Below are 20,592 nucleotides of genomic sequence, written 5' to 3'. Positions count from 1 at the left end.
AATCCAAGAAATCAGCGCTGGTCACAATTGTTTCCCTATATGAGCAAGCCTTTGGTGCCGCGCCAACTAGGTCATGTGACTCTCCCAAAACAGCAGCGCCACCGAAAATTCGGAATTGTCAATAAAAATCTTCTGAAAACACCATTAAATGAGATATTTAAATCACATATTACACGACCTAGTGGATACACCAAAATTTCCCTTTAAGCTTCTTCTGATGCACTGGCAGACAATTCTTTGTAAATCATTCACAGTAGCCCAATTTTCAGTAATTTAAGTCGACTGAATTTGGGCAAGCTTGGCACAATCACTGCCTTTGGCCCCCCCCCCGATCAGAAGGTCACATGCCACTGAACAAAAATGTGGGAAAGCCCCACTCTGCTAAAAATGGTCTAGAACCACCACTGATGTCAACCTTTAACCACTTAAAGCTCATTAACGATTATGACAGTTTGACCACCAGCCAGTCCGAAAATGTTGACACAGATGGATTATGGACCACACTGCAATCTAGCACAAGTCATTTAACGCAAAGACATTTATAACACGTGAAATTTTATTTTCAACAACATAATCTTGACAAATTTAATACATTATATGCTACTGTTTTTTTTATTTAAAAAAACAAAAGTAATTTAGCAATTTTTTTTTTCTCCATTTCTCTAGCATCGAATCCCGCCACTAACTGTATTATATAATATACTGAAAACGAGGCCGCTCAAACCCCCCCCCCCACCCCGTTGGAAAAGCTCCGTAACTCACCTTCCGTTTGCAAACATCCCCTTCTCCGTGCCCACAATAAAGCCAGGGCAAGCCAAGTGGCAACATGCTGTCTCCGAGGGAACTCATACAAAAAACATAGGAACACAAGAAAGAAGCACAAAGTCCTAGAAAGGTGGAATCTGGTGAGAATTTGTACAGGTGTCATCCCCTGTGCTGACCGCTATGGGGCAGCGTGCACATTTATCCATACAGGTCGTCGTCGTTATCTTCATTGAAAACGGGACCGGTGCCGCTTCCTCCCGAGCCGTGGCTTGGGCCGCTGCCGCCTGTGGTGCTGTTGGGGAACCTGGAAAAAACGAAGATGTGAGCTTTTAGACCAGGGATCCATGGGAGGAACCAGAACAGATGTCGAGGAGCCCACCCATGTGCTAACCACAACTGTACTCCATGGAAATTTGTCCTTACACGAAGCAGTAAATTGCATCATTGTAATAAGATACGGGATGCGTTATGATACAAAAATGTTGAACAAAATTAGCACTCAATAAAAATCACATAATACATATTGCTGTCTTGAAGGCAAGCAGTACAAAAGATTCCTAGATGATAGTCTTCTAAAAGAAAACTCATTTTTTTTACAAAAAAAAAAAAAAAAAAAATCAGAATGTTGGGCACCTCGACTTTAACATTAGCTGACAATACCAATTTTAACAATCGTAAAATTAGAAACGCATACAACCGTTTGGTTCAGAACCTTAATTTATGGTATGACGGTCTGAGCGCTCCCGGTGCTGAAAAGTCTTCTTGTGATTAACGCGCATGCGCATTAATAGATGCGCATATTTTGTAAACATCGCCATCCATGCTTCAATGCGTGCCATTTGACAACTTGTCGCCGAGTGTTTGTGTTTGCTATGGATGTCTCAGAAAAACGAAAACAGTGAACGTATGTGTATATCTTTTTAAATCAATTTTTGTTTTAAGGTTAGGTTATAACGTATGTTAGCTCCCTCTACGTAGAAGAAGGGGAACTATGAGACCGGGGGATTTCCCTACCCAGAGTTCCCCTGTTCATAATGCATGCACATTAATCACAAGGGGATTTTTCAGCACAGGGGAGCGCTCAGACTGTCACACCGGCCTATAAATTATGTTATGTTTTTTCTTTTATTGAATAAACAGCCCTGTTCGTTCTACCGTGTTGTTACTATGTTAAGCTAAGGTATTAAAACTTTGAAAATTCTGTGTACATTCTCTCTTCGTAAATATGTGGGCACTTGCGGCTTATGCATGTACCAAATGGCGTTTCCTTTACAAATGGGTGAGGCTGATACAATCAGGTGCATTTTGTAGGCCGGAGATTACGGTACTTTGTTTTCGGGAAACCCCTCAAAATAAAAAATATAAACAAAGGCTTGGGGGATTAACTGTACATAACATTTCAGGAACCCCCTACATATTGACTTATTTGTGTATAAAAGGGGAACTTGTTTTCAGTTATTCACGCAAAAAAACCAACAATGTATTTTTTTCCCCCCCACAAAATAAAAGCTCTTTGGTGGCAAGGAACTTATGATGAGTCCAATTTTATTTAGATAAAAGTAGTTTTGTCTCCATCTTGTACATTCTGTATTTTTCTTTTAATTTGCTAACAGTGAGCAGCATCGGCAACCTCATTATTAGTTGGGGCGATGAGGATGCTGCTGACATGACGACAAACCCAGATGCGGGAACCAGCCTGTGCACTTTTCCTAGAACTGCTATAGACAAATATGAGCGAACATTTTGCAAGAGGATTACAAATTGGTGTATTTTAGGAGGCCATAATCTGTGAATCAGCTATGGGACTCTTCCAAGGTGGAATCTGAATTCACGCAAATGAGTCAAGATCAAAACTGTACCTGAAGCTGCCGAAGCCACGACTCTGCTGCAGCGTCTGTGCAAACATCTCGTATTTGCGGATGTCGTTGTCGCTGACGGAGCGGCGGGCGAATCGCATGGCCTCCTCAAAGTGGTCCTTCCTGATTTCAGGCACAGGGTCATCCTCTTCCACCTCCTATAAAAAGAAGAAACGTGTTGGAAACAGAATAACCGCTTGATGGAGACCAAGAGAAAAGGACGAGCACTGACCATGGCTAAAGGATTGGTCTGCCTCTCCCTCTCTCTGCGGATCTCGTTCTCGATGCTCTCCCTGATGGCCAGCTTACACGCTCGCTGGCAGATCTCTGTGAGGTCAGCTCCTGAGAAGCCATTGGTCATCTTCGCCAGGTAGTCCAGGTTCACATCCTAGGTGTTGGTTCGAAAGGTTAGTTGTGGTTTGAGTGGCGGCTCTAAATGACATCATAAGCCAAGATGCAGTGTTTGGGAATATTGCTGTCTACGCTTTATGAGCCGGGCTTATGAAGTTTCACAAGTTAGCATTAAACAGAGTCAAAGATATCCATTTGAACATACTACGTTTAGTCTTTTGTTTTTACGGTCAGTTTCACTGTAAAAATTCAACTGGGAGTGATACAATAACACTTGAAGCGAGGAAGACTTTAAAACACTGATTCTCAACTGGTGGGTCAGTACCTGCTAAATGGGTCGTGGACCCTTTGTGTGTGGGTTGTGGACTATAAAGTGAAGTAAAATTTAAAAAAAAAATGAAATAAAAATACAGCGGACACGCAGGTCAGCGCAAGGGGTGACATTGCTCCATTCGTGCGCACACAACATTAAGCATTATAAAGGGGTATAGAGATACTCTTTGAATAATAAACTTGTAAGCATAGCACCGTTCAGAAATATGTTTGCAAATGTTACTTCTGAGGATTACATTTTCTATTACAGATCTGAACATATAAAATTGGGGTGTGACAATAGGACAATCCAGGTCCCAGGGTAACAATAGTTGAGAACCACTGCTTTAAAAATTGCACCTTACCGTATTTTCCGCACTATAAGGCGCACCTAAAAGCCTTTAATTTTCCTCAAAAGCTGTCCGTGCGGTTTATATATGGATGAATATTGAGCCTTTAGTGCAGCTCCATCTAATGGTATGTAGAAAATAACCAACCTCTACTGTAGCGTCTATTCTATGAGCCTTGTAATGTGGTGCACCTTATATCTGAAAGGTTTTAAAATAGGCCATTCGTTGAAGGTGCGCCTTATAGAGCGGAAAATGCGTTAAGTTTAAAATGTGTTCTAAAGCATGGGGTAGGGATTCCCCCCCACCACCACCAATATTGTTTCTATATACAACCGCTTTCTACAGATTGGACATTGGTCTGGAATTACCCTGGCCCCACGATGAATTTTGCAACATTTATTCAACTTGGACTTGTGAATAATTCAGTCTCAATGAATGTAGTAAAGTACCGTAAATTTCCGCCCTACAACCCGCGCCTTTTTTCACACGCTTGCGGTGATGCAGCTTATTTGTGCATTTTTTTTTTTTCCCCCCTAACGGCCGCAAGGGGGCAATTCGAGTGGAAAAGGTAAGAATGAGATCTGTGGAATATATGTGCCGAGGAAGTGACCTTTACTAGTCCTGTTAGCGCTGCACTAGCGTTAGGGCTGTGCTAGTGTGTTGCTACTGTGTTACTGGCGTGTCTAAGTGATATTAACCATGAAGTTTTATTTTAACTGGCCCTGTTAGCATTAGCGATAGGGCACTAGCGTTAGCGCTAGCTTTAGCACAGCGCTAGTGTTAAACTCCGTGTACTGTCTTCCTTTGTAAATATCTCGTGTTTGAATGTGGGTTTCAAATGTGGCCACTTGTGGCTAATGCACAGCTGCGGCGTATGTATGTACCAAATGGTATTTCCTTTACAAACGTACTCTGAGGCTTATAACCAGGTGTGCTCTCTAGGCCGGGAATTATGGTAGATAACTCGGATTCAGTGTAAAGAGAAACTTCACCTTGCTGATGGGACTCTTGCGCAGGTTGGCCTTGAGGATGCTCATTCGGCTCTTCTCGTCTGGCAGGGGGATGTAGATGAGCTGATCCAAACGGCCGGGTCTCAGGATGGCGGGGTCGATGATGTCTGGTCTGTTGGTGGCGCCGATGATGAAGACGTTCTTCTTGCTGGACATTCCGTCCATCTCTGTCAGGATCTGGTTGATGACTCGGTCAGCCGCGCCGCCGCCGTCTCCCACGTTGCCGCCACGAGCCTTCGCTATGGAGTCCAACTCGTCAAAGAAGAGAACGCAGGGGGCTGCTTGACGTGCCTGCCAACACACATTAGCGACCGTGAACACTTTCGCCAGATGCAGGAATCATCTCGACAGGCGGGGCGAAGCGATACTAACCTTGTCAAAAATTTCTCTGACGTTTGCCTCAGACTCTCCAAACCACATGGTGAGCAACTCGGGGCCTTTGATGGAGATGAAATTCGCTTGGCACTCGTTGGCGATGGCTTTGGCCAGCAGAGTTTTACCACAACCAGGAGGCCCGTAGAAGAGCACACCCTTGGACGGGGTCATGCCAAACTTGAGGAATTTGTCCGGGTGCTCCACTGGGTACTGAATTGAAGAAGACATTTTATAGACGTTTGCAGATTGTCATCCAGTGCTTGTTCCGTTCAGTGAGGTTTCCATTACCTGCACCAACTCTTGCAGCTCTCTCTTGACATCTTCCAGTCCACCAATATCCTCCCAAGTAATGTTAGGAACCTCAACAACAGTTTCTCTGAGAGCTGATGGGTTGCTCTGGCTCAGAGCCCACTGAACAACATTTAATTATTGAAAGTTAGTGAATGTTATCGCAAGAAATCTCTGAATACTGAACGCTGTACCTTGAAGTCATCCATGGTAACAGCAAGAGAATTCATGACTTCAGCATCAATTGTCTCATCCTCCAAGTCGATCAGGTCCATCTTCTTTCTGATGGCCTGCAGGGCCGCCTCGGAGCACAGGGCAGCCAGATCGGCACCCACGTGGCCGTGGGTCTCATTGGCTACCTGCCACAGCACACGCATATTTCAAAAATGCTGAACTCGCAAGTCGACGATCAATGAAGTGGAAAAGTTGGACTCTACAAACGTTATCACCTGTCGACTAAGTCCTGAAAGCAACGTGCCAAGTAAGCTTTACAATCATATTGCTCAATGAATGGAAAAATGAAAGACTCAACGTTGAGCATTTGAATAAAAAGCCAAGCTCCAGTAGTTTCCATACAACATCAGTCTAGCAATAATCCACGTCAGTACAATAGAAGAGCACAGACCTGTTCCAAGTCCACATCATCAGCCAGCTTCATGTTTTTGGTGTGAATCTGAAGAATCTCTAGTCTGCCAGTGGCATCTGGGATGCCAATGTCCACCTCCCGGTCAAAACGCCCTGAAAGGGTTTAAATATCCTTATTAGCTCCACTGAATGATTTGACAGCGTGAACATGAAAGCCACTGAACTTCTATTGTGTCACCACCATCCAAAAGGAGGCTGGCGTAATTTCTAACTATCTCAAGTGAGCAGCTGTATATAATTTACAACTGGGTATACAATGTGTAGAGCAGGGGTGCCCAGACTTTTTTTTTTTTTACCCCAAGATATACTTTTCAAGCAGCTAGCAAGTAAGAGACCATAAATAGGATGCCAGCTTGCAGAACGCACCTTTATGTGTATCTGCCACACCTGAATCATGCGACAAGATGGATGATAGGCTGACTGCCTTTTTTTTTTTTTAAACACACCGTCAGGTGATCAAACAAAACTGCCTCACGATCGACACCTTGAGCACTTCTGGTGTAGTTTTGAATATTCCGAGAAAATAAAAAATAATACAGAAGTTGTCCAGTGAATTATTCAAAGAGTTTACTGTTGCCAAGTATTGTACTGGCACAAAATCCCACACACCATCAAAAATGATTTTCCTATAGTGGAGATTTTGGAATGACAAATTTACTCCAATTCAGTCTTGAAATAATATGGTCAAAAATTAAATTCATACCTACACTCCTCAAGTCAAACAAATTCTTAAGAGTTAATATTTGTCCTTTTAAACATGTTACTTGGTCAATTGGGACCTCTTGCAACGCCAAACCCAATTTGAGTCTAAAAAGAATTTAAATGACTTTTTTCCAAGGCAAATTTCATTTTGAATATTATTACCGAGGCCCCGCATCATATTTCAAAGTTGTTTTTCTTCTGGGTTTGAATCTTTGCTCTGGTCTTCCTGTGTGGAGCTTTTTTTTTTTTTTTTTTTTTAAGTTTCCCTGAGGAAGCCAGAGTATTGGGGCGGGGGGACAACATATATGCAAACCAAAATAGAAATTTAAAAACAATTTTAAAAAATAATTAAAAAAAAAAAAAACTCCTCATGAGAAAGCTAGAAAATAAAAGATTAAAACCCAGAAAACAAAACTTTGAAATATGATGCAGGGCTCTGGTAATAATATGCAAAAATGAAATTTGCCACACCAAATTTCAACAGACAGAACTTGGCATGGACTCCAAGCTTTGTACATTAGTGTGCGAGTCTGCATCAACCAACCAAGAATTCTAACTAAAACTTGCTCATTTGTAAGCAACTCTGCAACAGATGCTTGTTGGCCATGTCGAGTGTGCCGTGTTATTTACCAAATCTCCTGAGAGCTGGGTCGATGCTGTTAGGTCTGTTTGTGGCGGCCATAACGATGACATGGGCTCTCTGTTTGAGGCCATCCATCAGAGTCAGCAGCTGCGACACAATGCGCCTCTCCACCTCACCGTGAGTCTACAAAAAGACATTGTTACAGCAAAAAGCATGGCACCATTTAAATGTAATCAATAATATATACCCAGCGCAAGTGTTTGGCAACATATGACTGTGGATTTTAGTTTCAAGAGTGCAAGCTATAGATGTATTCATCTCTCTCTCTCTCTCACCTTCTCTCTCTTAGGAGCAATAGCATCGAGCTCGTCGATGAAGATGATGGCAGGAGCATTTTTCTCTGCTTCCTCAAAGGCTTTCCTTAAGTTACTCTCACTCTCTCCAGCCAGCTTGCTCATTATCTCAGGGCCTTTAAAAAAAAAAAAAAAAAAAAACATTTTCATTAGAGAAATACTGTTGTTTTTTTTTTTTTGTAAGAGGCTGGCAAATCCTAGTCTTGTCCACGACCAGAATCTAAAAAGAGCAAGGCTGACACTGGCAGTATTTTATGACACCCAAAGGAAAACTGTTATGAAGTCGAAACTCATTTAGCCAGTTCTCATGACAATGCAGTCACACCATTATAATAAATAGCATTCATACAGAGGGATTACGGTACATTGAAAAGTCACCATACCATTGATCAGGAAGAAAAAGGCCCCCGTTTCATTGGCCACAGCCCTGGCAATCAAGGTCTTTCCAGTTCCCGGGGGTCCATAAAGAAGAATTCCGCGTGGGGGCTGGAAAAAGCAATGGATTAACACAATGTAGTTTTAAGACCAAGTATCATATAGGACAACATTTTATTTTTTGTCATAGTAGGGTTTTCAATACACCAGCAGCAAAATTAACTAAATTTCTGGTACTAACTGTTGCTTGTGTGGCATTTTATGCAACACTTTGCAATTAAAAAGCGCTGTCTCCCGAATAAAAGAACTACTACTATGGAAATACAGTATGAGAGAAAGTTCGACTTCTAAATTATTATGAATCATATGGTTGTCATGCAAGATGACCGTTACCTTGCTATTACAACAAAACCATCATAGGCAAAACACTTAATACAAAGTTAGGTACACGTTTAACCCATTCGTGAGCAGAGTCACGCATTATATCCTTCAGTATATCAAAATATTTAAGTGTTTTAATCTGAAGCCATAATTTGGTATCAGGAGAGGATAACTCATCGGTCAAAGTTAGCACAGAGTTATTTCCCTTTCCTTCCTGACCCAACACGGCTGCCTCAAGTACACATGGAGCATTTTCCAAGAGTAGAAAGGCAGAAAGGTCAGTGTGCAACCAAGTTTGTCTTCAAAATGCTAATCCATCAGTATTCCTCCTCCCATCTTTCCACTTGTCTCTTTCGGGGTCGCCACAGCGTGTCATCTCAGATGAACGCACATGTGTGTTTAGCACAATTTTTACGCCGGATGCCCTTCCTGACGCAACCCTTCTCAGGGAGTGGAGGCCCCAGTGGGATACGAACCCACAACCCCTGGTTTACCAAACCAGTGCTCTAACCACTGAGCTACGGGGTCTCCTAATCCATCAGTATTATTAATGCATAAATGTTCTATAATAAGAATTAATTAATAAACATATCTAGTATGTACCACTTCACAGAACTGATAACATACCTGTCCCAATTTTGGGACACTGCCCGCGAGAGGGGATATCTTTTTTGCCCTTTGTTTTGCGTTAAACGAAAAAGAAGTTATTTCCTTGATTGTGGCCTGTTAGGAGACTTATCTAAATAAGGCAAAGAATTGCCACCCTCTCCATGAATGAGTTAATATCTAGCATTCTGAAAACAGCTGCATTAGGAGTTAAGGCCAATGTAAAAGCACACCTTGACACCTATGGCCTTGAAAAGTGCAGGATGCCTCAGAGGAAGTTCCACCATTTCTTTGATCTGAGCGAGCTGCTTCCTCACGCCACCAATGTCATCATAGCCGACCTCATTCAAAGACTCCTCTTCATCCTGCGCGATTGACCCAAAGTGAGAAGGGGATAGTTGAATACGTGCTTGTGGGCAAGCAGGACAGCTTCGTACCCACCTCTCTCCTGATTGGCTCGCCCTCACAGTGAATGACGGTGTCCGGAGCAACGATGCAGTAGGGAGAAGGATCGGTTTCCACTACTTTGAATTCCACAGCACGCATGCCTCCTCTGACCAGGAAAATATCACCTTCGAAGTAATAATCAGGTCATTTATATTAAGGTTTCAACTCACTGAAAATAAAACGTGGTCGTATAAATCTTGCACACACAAACCTTTGCGGATGGGTCTATAAGCCTCGAGAAAGTACGGCTTGAGATAAACCTCAAACAAGTTGCCAGTGATTCCCTCTACTGTGTCATCTATTGGTAGGACGTGGATCCTCTTTCCATACTTTACATCAGGACATGGCTGAATGCTGAGGGAAAATATAATTTTTTTTTTTTTAAAAGCCAACTTTAGAACAAGCCAAGACAGTAGTGCATCACTCCCCCACCTGATGACATCACCCAGTCGGACCCTCAGGTTGTTGCGCACCACCCTGTTCATTCGAACCTTTTCGTCTGAGCAGGTGTCATCAGACAGTACGATGCACACCGTCTCACGCCTCTTTTTGCCCTTCATCAGCACTGTGTCACCACGGAAGAGCTGCAGCTCATCCATCTTGGTCTGGAAGCCACATTAAAAGACATTGGATTTGAACACCACTCATGTGCTGATAATATTCAAACACCACTCAGCTGTACAATCCTCCGTACCTGAGAGAGAGACACCACACTGTTGTCTTCATTAATAGACTCGTCGACTATCAGTCTGTTAGGCCTGTTCTTCTGTTTCAGAATTGCTGTGGCTAAGTCATCATTCTTTGATCTTGAAAGGACAAATAATAACCACAATGAACATAGGCACTAAATAGAAAACCAAGTCAGATATTGCAGTTGTAAATACAGATTGTTGAAAATCTTCTTGTGACTTGTCTGAAGTGGTTGCTTACTCAGCTAAACAAAAAAATAAGTAAAATCTGTGCGAATTACACAATTTGTGCTCCAGGCTTTCTTTTCCATTCATATTGACAAGTGTCTGTGCTCAGTATATTATACTCTCCTGACACTCAGCCTTCAATATACATAAATTACTTATGTATACTATTTTTCCACACTCACGTTTGTAAACACATAAAATGACCGTGTCACCTACTTCACTATTTTAAGGGTTTCCTTATGATAACGTGTGTTTGAGAGGACTGTCAAAAAAAAACAACGTGAAATAAGACACGTGCTCGAAAAGATTTCGTTTCTAGAACACGCCAGCACCGCTTTTATAATGAGTTTCCATGTCGTTAGCACGCTAATGTTAGCCTTTACGCTCAGTGACGGGCGAGCGAGGGAGCCCAGATGACACAGCAAAAGAATCGAAAAGGGAAACTATGGCAGTTTTTTTCTACCACAAGATAAAGTTGTGAACGCTTCTACACAACCGGTTGTAGCGTATCCCACGTTATCTTATGGATTTTGTCGTACATTCACCCGGTGAAACATTATTACACCTTTAGCGTTAACTTGGGCGTTTAGCATAAACGCTAATGATGCTAACCAGCTAGCATTTGCGGCTGTTTGTAGTGTTGATGTGACGCGAGAAGGTCGCTACGTCTTCAGAAACAACAGTTAGTAATGACTCTGCCTATTTTGTGGGGCGTCGGGTTGAATGTTCCAGCACTCCTCACCGTTAGGCCAACTGTGGCCGGGCTACAAGCTGCCAAATGGTGTGAACGCCACTTCTGTGTAATGGTGGATGATGGCTTTGGCCTTGACGGTGTTGCTAAGCTAAGACGCGGAACGATTCCACAGCGATGACTGCGCTTTGTCGAGCCGTTCACAAGACAAGTTCGCTGAAACTACTCAACGACAGCGTGGGAATAACACCGATATGTTAATTTGTTACATCCATTCACGATAACACCCCAGTGTCAGAAAAATGTAGCTAATTGGCAAATAACTGACCCCGTTAGCTTTATACGTTAGCAGTCCGGCTAACTTTAACCAACTTGTGCATTTCAGGACCGGTAGTATCATTTTTCGATGAAAACATACATTAATGTGTCTACTTACTCCCCGCCCGATGCCATGGTCGTCCACCTGCTTGACAATAATAAATATATAAAAGCTAGTTAAATGCGCGATGCTTCACCGGCTCTCGTTTCCACACTTAGCAAAATATCACACGAATGTCCAAGCAGAGGTTTCCGTGGTTTTCTATGCTGCTGTACAGAGCACCCGACGCCCCATTCGCTCTGATTGGTTGGTGCCCTTCATCAAACTCGTCAACCAATTGTAGTCAAGACGGCATGACGTCACGTCCAGCGGTGTTCCTCTTTAGCCAATTGCAAACACTTCAGTCTGGCCTTATGGTCCGCCTGCTTTGATCTAATTGGTCACTCGACCCTGTCAGTAAACCAATGAGCGTGTACCGCGTTAAAGAAGTGCTAACTCTTGTCACTTTCACCTTTCTTCGACGAAAAGTTAAGCGATATATTTCCACAGAATGGATACTAAACGCGACACCGTCGTGTCGAGTTTCCAGCCAAACGGTCAAACACCCACGATAATCGTGTCATTCGCGAAGCTCTGTCATGTCTGATACGTCAGCAGGACGTTTGTTCTTGATTGTTGTGCATCTCGAGGGCGACGTGATTGGTTGTCTTGGAACGTCAGAGGGACACAAATTTCCCGGCGACTTGTTCCAAAACTACATAAAGTTGCATCGCTTAATGCAGGTATCTGTCAAAGGTTTGATTCTTTGGCCTGTTTAGTTTAATAGGAATACTTCTGTAAACAAAGTTGAAGAAAGAACAACAACAACAAAAAAATAAGCATCCAGTAAAAAAATAATAATAAAAAGTTCAGCCATAACTATGGCATGAAGTAACCTTGAAGTACACGTCCAATTAGATTTTAGGGATGTCATTCCTGACAGCAATTGGCACATCATTTTAGTCCTCAAATCATTTACTGAGTTAGCATTTCAGATCATACAAATGGTCTTTAAAAAAAAAAATAAATAAATTTACCCTGAAATTTTTTGTAACTGTGGCAGTATGTGAGCAGTTTTGCAATGTGTTGTGTGTTCTGGGGCCTCACAGTTCTTAGTATTCGTATTCGATCCCAGGCCTGCCTGTGTAGAGTTTGCATGTTCTCCCCGTCCGTCCCTGCGTGGGTTTCAAAACATGCAACATTAATTGGACACTCTATATAGCCCCTAGGTGTGATCATGAGCGCGGGTATTTGTCTCCATGTGCCCTGCGATTGGCTCCAGCACTCACCGCGACCCTCGTGAGGATAAGCGGCAAAGAAAATGGATGGATGGGTGTGTGTTCTGCATGCTGCAAATCCATTAGTTTTAGTTATAAACAATGCAAATGTGTCGCTTTCCTTTAGACATTGACAGCTGTACAAATAAGCAAAAAGTTACATATGAATATACGTGACATTCTTCTTCATCGCTCAAGGCGAGCTAGCCGGAATGAAGTTCACGTATCCTGCGGCGAAGTTCTTCAGTGTCCAACGTGGGTCCGGATTGAGGTTCCCGCAAGTACATAGGCATGTTCCTACACCAACAACAAAAGGTATAAAAATGTATACGCTATGAAATTATTCATTTTGGGGACAGAACATTCAGACTAAACGACTGTCCCCTGGGGTTCTTACTTACTCTGCTGAGCTTATGCTAATGCTCCACGTCTTCTCCCATATTGCGGCCGCCTCACTTTTCCTGTCGAACCTCCACAGCAACTCTCCACACCAGAGTCTTGCATTCACATACTCTGCACAGGGAGAGATGCGACAAGATTTACGGTGTAAAATTCTAGTTTAAGTCGGCTTGTCAAAACAAATAATGCGTCATTTTGATTGATATTGATTGTTTCTCATGGATGTTGTTCGCAGTGGCGTACAACTATTGGTCTACTACTTCCTCACAGTTTCTAATACATTCAATATTTTACCGATGTGAAGTAGCTACACAAAACAACAGCAGTACTACAACCACCTCAGTTGTCATTGTCCGCATGTGTGCATAGCTAACATGCACTGTTCCAATCCATAGAATTTTATTTCAAATCAAGTTCAGAAAACTAGCGTAATTCCCGGCCTACACAGCGCACCTGGTTACAAGCCTCACCGAGTACATTTATAAAGGAAATACCATTTGGTACATGCACGCAAGTGCCCACATTGAAACACGAGATATTTACTAAGAAAGACGGTACACAGAAAGAGTTTAACGCTAGGGGGCGCTAATGCTAGCTTTACGCTAACAAGGCCGGTTAAAATAAAACTTACCGGTAAATATCATTTAGACGGGCCAGTAACACAGCAGCAACACGCTAGCACAGAACTTAACGCCAGCGCAGTGCTAACAGGGCTGGTAAAAGTCACTTCCTCGGCACATATATTCCACCGGTCTCTCTCTCACCTTTTCCGCTCGAGTGCCCCCTTGCGGCCGTTAGAAAAAAATGCACAAATTCGCCACATCACCGCATAAACCGCAGGGTTTACAGCGTTTAAAAAAAGACGCGGCTTGTATGCTAGAAATTACGGTAAATAATCAGAAGGGACCAATACTGTTCCAGTTATGTATTGTACATATATGATTTAGGAGAAGCGGTATACAACAACAACAACAAATTTCTTTCGGGTTTTCCCGTTAGGGGTCGCCACAGCGTGTCATCTCAGATGAACCCTCGTATTTGTTTGGCACAGTTTTTCCGCCAGATGCCCTTCCTGATGCAACCCCGCTTTGGGGAGTGGAGGCCCCAGTGAGAAACGAACTCACAACCCCTGGTTTACCAAACCAATGCGCTAACCACTGAGCTATGGGGCCTCCAGGGGAAGCGGTATACAATTAAAAAAAAAAAAAAAAAACGAAAAGTCATTAACTTGTTTCTCTGTCTCTGACCAAGTTGCTCATTTGTGTGATTAACAATATACCTGGAAAAGCGTGCAGGCTGAGCTGGAGGTTTCTCAGTGCGTGTCGAAGCTGGTCGGTCTGCGCGAAGCTGATGCCCCGCCCCGCTAATGAGAGCCCCTTCATCCTCTGTAGAATCTGAAGATCTCTTCTTTTCTCATTGCACATGTCCGGAGTCGGGATTTGAGGTTGGCCACCTAAGAAGTCAACGTGGAAGCCTTTTTACTCCAAAGACAATTTTCGTCTCGAGGCTGCCGGCGAGGAAAGTACTTGCCTCTCTCTTTAAAGCTCACTTTCACCAGCAGGTTAATACATCTGTGACGCACAACAGAGTCTCAGTTTGGTCAGATAAAGAGGTGACCGAAGTCCTGCTTCACAAACCTTGTGTAGTGTGCCGCAGCTTGCTTCCAGTCCTGCAGCTGACAGCAGCTGTGACCCTGGAGGAGGTAAGCCGCCCCCGTCCAAAAAAGCATCGCCGCCCCATCCTGTTCACCGTCAGCGCACGTAGACGACTCCTCCACCCCTTCCTCCGGGTCTTCCAGCACCACGCGCTCCGGCAGCAGCTCCGCCGTGGTGGCGATGACTTCATCGCACAAAGTCATGCAATCGACGGGGCGCTCGGCCATGAGCAAGGCGGTGCCGGCTTCCAGGTAAAGTTCGGCTAACCGGGGAAGGCGAGAGTCCTCTGAAGATACCTGGGGGGGTTGATAATCAACAGCACAGCGGACTAAAGTATAGAACTCGTGCACGTGACGTCACCATTTTCACGGCGCCACATTGCCGGTCAAAAAGAGCTGGTCGACAGTGTTGGGAGGACATTGAACCGGAGCAGAATATTCACAATGCCCGAGACTTGTTGTGCTGGTGGTTGTCACAACAGACGAGACAGATACTCAAGAGATCGTTCCATAGAATACCGTCTGAAAATACCAGAAAAGATCGATGGATTTTGGCAATTAAACTTGATGGATGGGGCCCAACCAAATAGACACGACTGTGTAACGATCACTTCATTTCAGGTAGGAATTATTCTTCTCAATCTCAAATTCCCAAGAAGTATTTATAATGCCAAGTTGGCTCATTTGAGAATAATATGTTTAAGAAAAAAAATAAAATGACAGGGAGTCGTCGTCTTCAACGTGCACGGAAGCGTGGTGCGGCCACACGTTCAACTTCGGTAAACCTCTCCCCGACAGACTCAAATTCCCAAGAAGTATTTATAATGCCAAGTTGGCTCATTTGAGAACAATGCGTGAAAAAAAAACCAAAAACAAAACAGGGAGTCGTCTGCAACGTACACGGAAGCGTGTTAAGGCCACACATTAAACTTCAATAAACCTCTACCCGACAGACATTTTGCTTTCTTTTTAAAATATGCATTGTTCTCAAATGAGTCCAATGCATGATTAAAAAAATAAATAAATAAACCGTCTGTCACAGAGAGCTTTATGTAGGTTAAGGTGTGGCCACAACACGCTTCCGTGTACAGGGGCTGAAGCCTATCCCAGCAGTTCACTTTCTTTTTTTAAATACGCATTGAACTCATTTGAGAACAATGCATATTAAAAAAAAAAAAAAAAAAAACATCTGTCACAGAGAAGTTTAAGGTGTGGTCGCAACACGTTTCCGTGTACAAGGAGCGGACTCTTTTTTTGTCCGATCATAGTTAATGAATGCGAGTTTGTGTAAAACCAGGGGTCATTTATTTAAATATTGGTATTTGTATTAAAAAAATCTGAGTGGCTCCATCACTATGTGGGATTTATTCTTGATTGAGAACAGATCTAGCGTATGCGTCCAGACTTTTCTATGCTTTCAAACTCTTGCATGTAAATCTTGACGACTTACTGACCAGATCCATGAGTAGATCCAGTTGTCCAAGACAAGCGGAAGCGTGTTAACAGTCCACTTTCTTATCGGGAGAAAACATCAAATTTGGGATTAAATATGGGTCCTCTTTGCCAAGCGTTTCTCATTTTTCCACATACCTTCATTTATTATCACCTTCTAAATGTTTAACGGTATCGGACAAAACTCTGAACGTCCTGCTATAAGACGTAGTTTCGCGCCGTCTCCAACCGACTTAGCATTGAAGAATTCTTTGCTAGACCGACAGTACGGCCAGTCACGTGACTTCGGTGACGTAGGTGCACGAGCTCTATAGTGTGCGCGGAAAAAGTGTTTCTTCTTACGCTGTGTTCCTCGGAATGAATAGCAGCCAGCAGGTCCAGATAACATTCCACACCTTCAGACACCCTAGAAGAATTAGACATCTATTGAATACCATTTCTATCAATGTGCATAACTACACTCACAAGGCAACTGAAGTGAAAAAAAACAAAAAAACGGGGAAAATGTAGGCGGCACGGTGGAGCAGCTGGTAAAGCGTTGGCCTCACAGTTCTGAGGTCTTGGGTTCAATCCGTACTCGCCTGTGTGAAGTCTGCATGTTCCTCCCACATCCCAAAAACATGCAACATTAATTGGAGACTCTAAATTGCCCCTAGGTGTGATTGTGGGTCTGGCTGTTTTCTGTCTCTGTGTGCCCTGCGATTGGCTGGCAACCAGTTCAGGGCGTAACCCGCCTCCTGCCCATTGACAGCTGGGATAGGCTCCAGCACTCCCTGCGACCCTCGTGAGGATAAGCGGCAAAGATAATGGATGGAAAATAGAGTTAGGAAGCAGAGGCGGGATTCCGATTCACCTTGAATCCAGCACGCATTTCTGGGCCAAACTGTGAAGAACACACAAGGCAGTCGGGACAAAAAGCAGGCTGCGCAGGGCCGGACTCCGTAGAAGTACGGACAGCGAGAAGATCTGATCGCCGGCTGTCAGAGGCTCAGAGGTGGAGGGCAACATCAGCGTCTGCCGGAGAAGAATCAACTTTACCCCCCCCACCACCACCACGCAAGCGTGCGCATCAACAGCGGGGACGCATCGCTTTACCCACAGAGTGCAAGAATCGAAGCATTTGTATCTCCGCCTGCGTGTCCCCCAAGCCCCTGAAGATGAGCACGCTCTGATATTGAGCGCACACACACAGGAAATCTGTCTCCACCGCGTTCCTGAAACAGTGCAGTGCCATCTGAGGGCGGCCCTATATATTATAAAAAAAAAAAAAAAAAACACGCAGACATTGAATGCATTTACACACGCACGCACGGATCGCTATTTCCTTTCCGTTATTTTAAAGCGACGCTACCGTGCGGGCCAGACAGGCGCCGGATAGCAGGTGCGTGTACGCCACTAGAATTCTGGGAGCAGGCAGGGAGGAAGCAGCGTGCAGAGCCGTTAGAGCCTCTGAGCTTCGGCCCTCATTCAATCTCTCCGCGCCTTCGTGCATCAAAGAAAGAACAACATAGTCGAGATCGAGATGACGCTGGCATTATAATTCACGGAAATTAATATTTAAACACACGAGCTTTATTAGCTCAATCTGCTGAATCTGAGAAGTCGTGACAAAGGAAATGTTACATGATAAGTGACGCATTTCTAAAGCAGTGGGTTTTTTTTCTAAACATATGCCGAGATTATGGAACTCAATAATTTTAACTTTATCGAAAGGCACCTAGAGATGAAATAATACTCCCGGGGATTTCTCACAAATTAGAATTTCTACATTCTTTCAAGCTTTGGACAAAATGTCAATGTTAAATGTCACGTTAATCCTTGTGAGACGTCACAGTCCAGGTTTCAAAATATTACAAATAATGTGATTTTGTGAAATTCTACACTTATGGAAGTAAACATGTGCCGCCATAATTTGAATTTGAAATGCCAGCCAGCCAATCCAGTTACACTTTCTTAGTATGTGACGTCTCGGGCGGATGATGGTGAAGACGCTCCCAAACCGTTTTAGGGTTAATGTTATGTTGCCTCCCATAATTAAAATACAGAATTAGCTTTTTGTGCACTGTATTGTCTGTGCTTTCATCCTGCATCAGGCTGCGCCAAGGTGGAATTTTAACATTATACACCATCTCATCCTGGCACTTTCTACTCTGACTTCAGACCAGACCTTTCCCACTCTGAAAAGAGAAAATCTCGTCCAGTGTAACCACTTTTTCTTCGATTATTCACATACTGCGACAGTCACTCCATGTTAAAACAACACCATTTATTTTTTTAACTTTCTCCATTAATATCGAAAGTGAACATAAGCAGCATGTCTAGCTCGTCTTTGCTCTACGTTGCCCAGACTCTGTTGCTAACTAAGGCAGCGGTGATGGACGCTGTCATTATAAAACACATTGATGGGCTGCGTAAGTACTGCAACATTTGTAATTATGAGTGTACGTTTTTAAGAGTGGGGAGTGGTGGTGTAAGGTAAACTAGGAAAAAGAGAGTGTGGCGAGCAGCAGTTGTTGTTAGAGAAAGTTCGGTGTGCTGCCTAAAAGAAACCAGTGGCTTCTTCTTTTCTTTTTTTACAGTGCGTATGTGAATTGTGCCATTGGATGTAACAAGCAGTCATCCCTCACTCATTGAATCACATTGCAAAATGCCACAAACTGATTAGCTGGATGTTATACTTTCAATTTGTATTGGATTTTTTTTTTTGCGTGCAACGCAGAATATCTGCAAAGAGACTGCATCGGCGGTGCACAATTGCGCACGCGTGCAGTTTAGAGGGAACATTGGCTGACATTTTTTTTTTGTTTTTCGGCACGCCTTCCCACAATCGACCAAGAGTGCCTCGATCGCGCATTGAACACCCCTGATATATACAACAGCATTCAATTTTGTCACAATAAATAATTGAATATGTGTATTTAATGTTGTGGTTGGTGATTACTTTTGAAATGCGTCAGACCTTGGGTGATGAGAGTGCAAATTTGCAACAATTCAAGAAGCTTTCTTGGCTCCATCAGTAAAAGCGGAACGTTTGACGGAATTCGCCTGGCTTCGCTTGTCACGTCTTGATCAAGTCCTGCGGAAAGAGAGGAAAACTCCTCCTGCCCGACAGGAAAAAGAAAACCTTTTGTTCAAAGAATTCATTTACATGAACTGAAGCACACCACAGAAGGAAATCGTCTCTTACCTGAAGTCCTTCGATGGCTTCAAGCGTACAGTTGGACAACCAGATGGCCCACCGCACACACAGCAGGTTTTGTACACCGGTCTTGAATGCTTCGTTTTCCACTGATGTCACAACTGCGCGCCAGAACTCCGGTGGGGACGACTCCGTTGGCTCAACTCTTGCCATCTGCAAAACTAGAAGAACAAGATTTGGATTACCTTTAAAGTGAACGTATGGCATTTATTTTTTCGCAAACTGACCTCTGTCCACAGTTTGTGTGAGGAGCATCTCAGCTTCTGACATCTGAGACAGAGCGATGGAAAGCAAGCAAACATTGTACGCCACGCACAACTCCAACCGGACGTGATCATCGAGGGGAGGAAGACCTGCGGGAGCACAAACGCAACATGAAAAGACGACTATTCCTCTGAACTTGACAACAACGAACTCGCTGACGCGACACTGAGATGAGCTCACCTTGTATTTTCCTTAAAAGTTTTTGGAACTCAGATGACAACAATAATATGACGTGGTTCTGGTCTCGGCTTGACGCATCTCTGTTCTAGATGTGAGATAAATATGATCATTGAGATGAAGAGAGATGCTGTTTTATCACATTGGGCAATTTGAGACAGTTTGTTCCAGTATTATTCCCACTTTTGATCTTTTTCACCTTTGTGGGGCGTTTTTTTCTGTGCATGTGAAAATAAATCTTGAAAAATCACGACTGACCATCATTAATCCATCAAATAATCTATCTAGTAACTCATATTTTCTGTCAGAACGTAGACGACCAGTGATTTTTAGCTGTTTAGGTCTACAGCACAAAGCAAGCATGCTAATTTGTTTATGTTTGGATTCAAAACAAATGGGGGCTTCCGGTCAGCGGTTAGATTTTTACCTTCCATTTGTTGACTAATTCGTTGTTTTCTTGGAGCCATCTATCCGGTAAATTCGACGGTGATTGTTGCCTTTCGGTGGACATTTAAACTGCGTTTTCTGACAAAACTGTTCAACTTTCCCTCGTTTGTTGTACAACCGGAAAACGGAAGTGTCATAACAGGCTGGCTCTCTTCTGCCCTCTCGTGGCTGCGAGTGATAACGACAGCGGAAACTATTAGAGTCAGAAAATTATTCTTAAAAAAAAGTGTCGAAAAATTGTAGAAATCTTACTTGTCATCATTTTGTACACAAATAACTGCGTCTCTGGACTGGCTACCCACCCCTCAATTCTGAAATTAAACAACCACGTAAATCTTTCTTGTTATCCGCCCTTTGT

At 43.4% G+C, this 20,592-nt stretch overlaps 2 protein-coding genes and 1 long non-coding RNA gene across 3 annotated transcripts; 1 reads left to right on the top strand and 2 right to left on the bottom strand.

The window, feature by feature from the left end:
- Positions 1-724: 724 nt before the first annotated feature.
- Positions 725-11,604, bottom strand: vcp (valosin containing protein). Its single transcript, XM_061817212.1, has 17 exons — positions 11,444-11,604; positions 10,094-10,205; positions 9,832-10,004; positions 9,611-9,753; positions 9,394-9,524; positions 9,186-9,317; positions 7,974-8,076; positions 7,573-7,706; positions 7,285-7,420; positions 5,933-6,045; positions 5,502-5,666; positions 5,308-5,430; positions 5,017-5,229; positions 4,627-4,935; positions 2,854-3,009; positions 2,625-2,779; positions 725-1,069 (listed from the first exon to the last, which is right to left on the bottom strand). Exons 1-17 carry the CDS (start codon positions 11,458-11,460, stop codon positions 964-966), a joined length of 2,421 nt encoding a protein of 806 aa, XP_061673196.1. The 5' UTR covers positions 11,461-11,604; the 3' UTR covers positions 725-963.
- A 518-nt stretch (positions 11,605-12,122) lies between these two features.
- fancg (FA complementation group G) lies at positions 12,123-20,363 on the bottom strand. The gene is made up of 14 exons (XM_061817213.1): positions 20,215-20,363; positions 19,791-19,875; positions 19,574-19,699; positions 19,335-19,507; positions 19,107-19,248; positions 17,499-17,629; positions 17,247-17,393; positions 17,001-17,161; positions 16,490-16,553; positions 14,679-14,992; positions 14,572-14,612; positions 14,321-14,494; positions 13,044-13,155; positions 12,123-12,939 (listed from the first exon to the last, which is right to left on the bottom strand). The coding sequence occupies exons 1-14, from the start codon at positions 20,296-20,298 to the stop codon at positions 12,846-12,848; spliced, it is 1,848 nt and encodes a 615-aa protein (XP_061673197.1). The 5' UTR covers positions 20,299-20,363; the 3' UTR covers positions 12,123-12,845.
- On the top strand, positions 14,473-14,940 carry LOC133499318 (uncharacterized). The gene is made up of 3 exons (XR_009794618.1): positions 14,473-14,602; positions 14,688-14,743; positions 14,840-14,940. It is a non-coding gene; the product is annotated as an uncharacterized LOC133499318 (long non-coding RNA).
- Positions 20,364-20,592: the final 229 nt, after the last annotated feature.

Source organism: Syngnathoides biaculeatus, chromosome 4 (assembly GCF_019802595.1).
Source record: "Syngnathoides biaculeatus isolate LvHL_M chromosome 4, ASM1980259v1, whole genome shotgun sequence".
Taxonomy (NCBI): Eukaryota; Metazoa; Chordata; class Actinopteri; order Syngnathiformes; family Syngnathidae; genus Syngnathoides; species Syngnathoides biaculeatus.
This window is presented reverse-complemented; position numbering and strand designations above follow the sequence as displayed.

Coding starts and splice junctions, on each gene's coding strand:
- fancg (XM_061817213.1), bottom strand. CDS start 20,298: ATGTCCACCGAAAGGCAACAATCACCGTCGAATTTACCGGATAGATGG. Junction 19,876..20,214: donor AATTAGTCAACAAATGGAAG/GTAAAAATCTAA, acceptor TCTCACATCTAG/AACAGAGATGCGTCAAGCCG. Junction 14,495..14,571: donor AGTGAGCTTTAAAGAGAGAG/GCAAGTACTTTC, acceptor TTGACTTCTTAG/GTGGCCAACCTCAAATCCCG.
- vcp (XM_061817212.1), bottom strand. Junction 5,230..5,307: donor AGCTGCAAGAGTTGGTGCAG/GTAATGGAAACC, acceptor TCTTCAATTCAG/TACCCAGTGGAGCACCCGGA. Junction 1,070..2,624: donor CGTGGCTTCGGCAGCTTCAG/GTACAGTTTTGA, acceptor CGTTTTTTCCAG/GTTCCCCAACAGCACCACAG.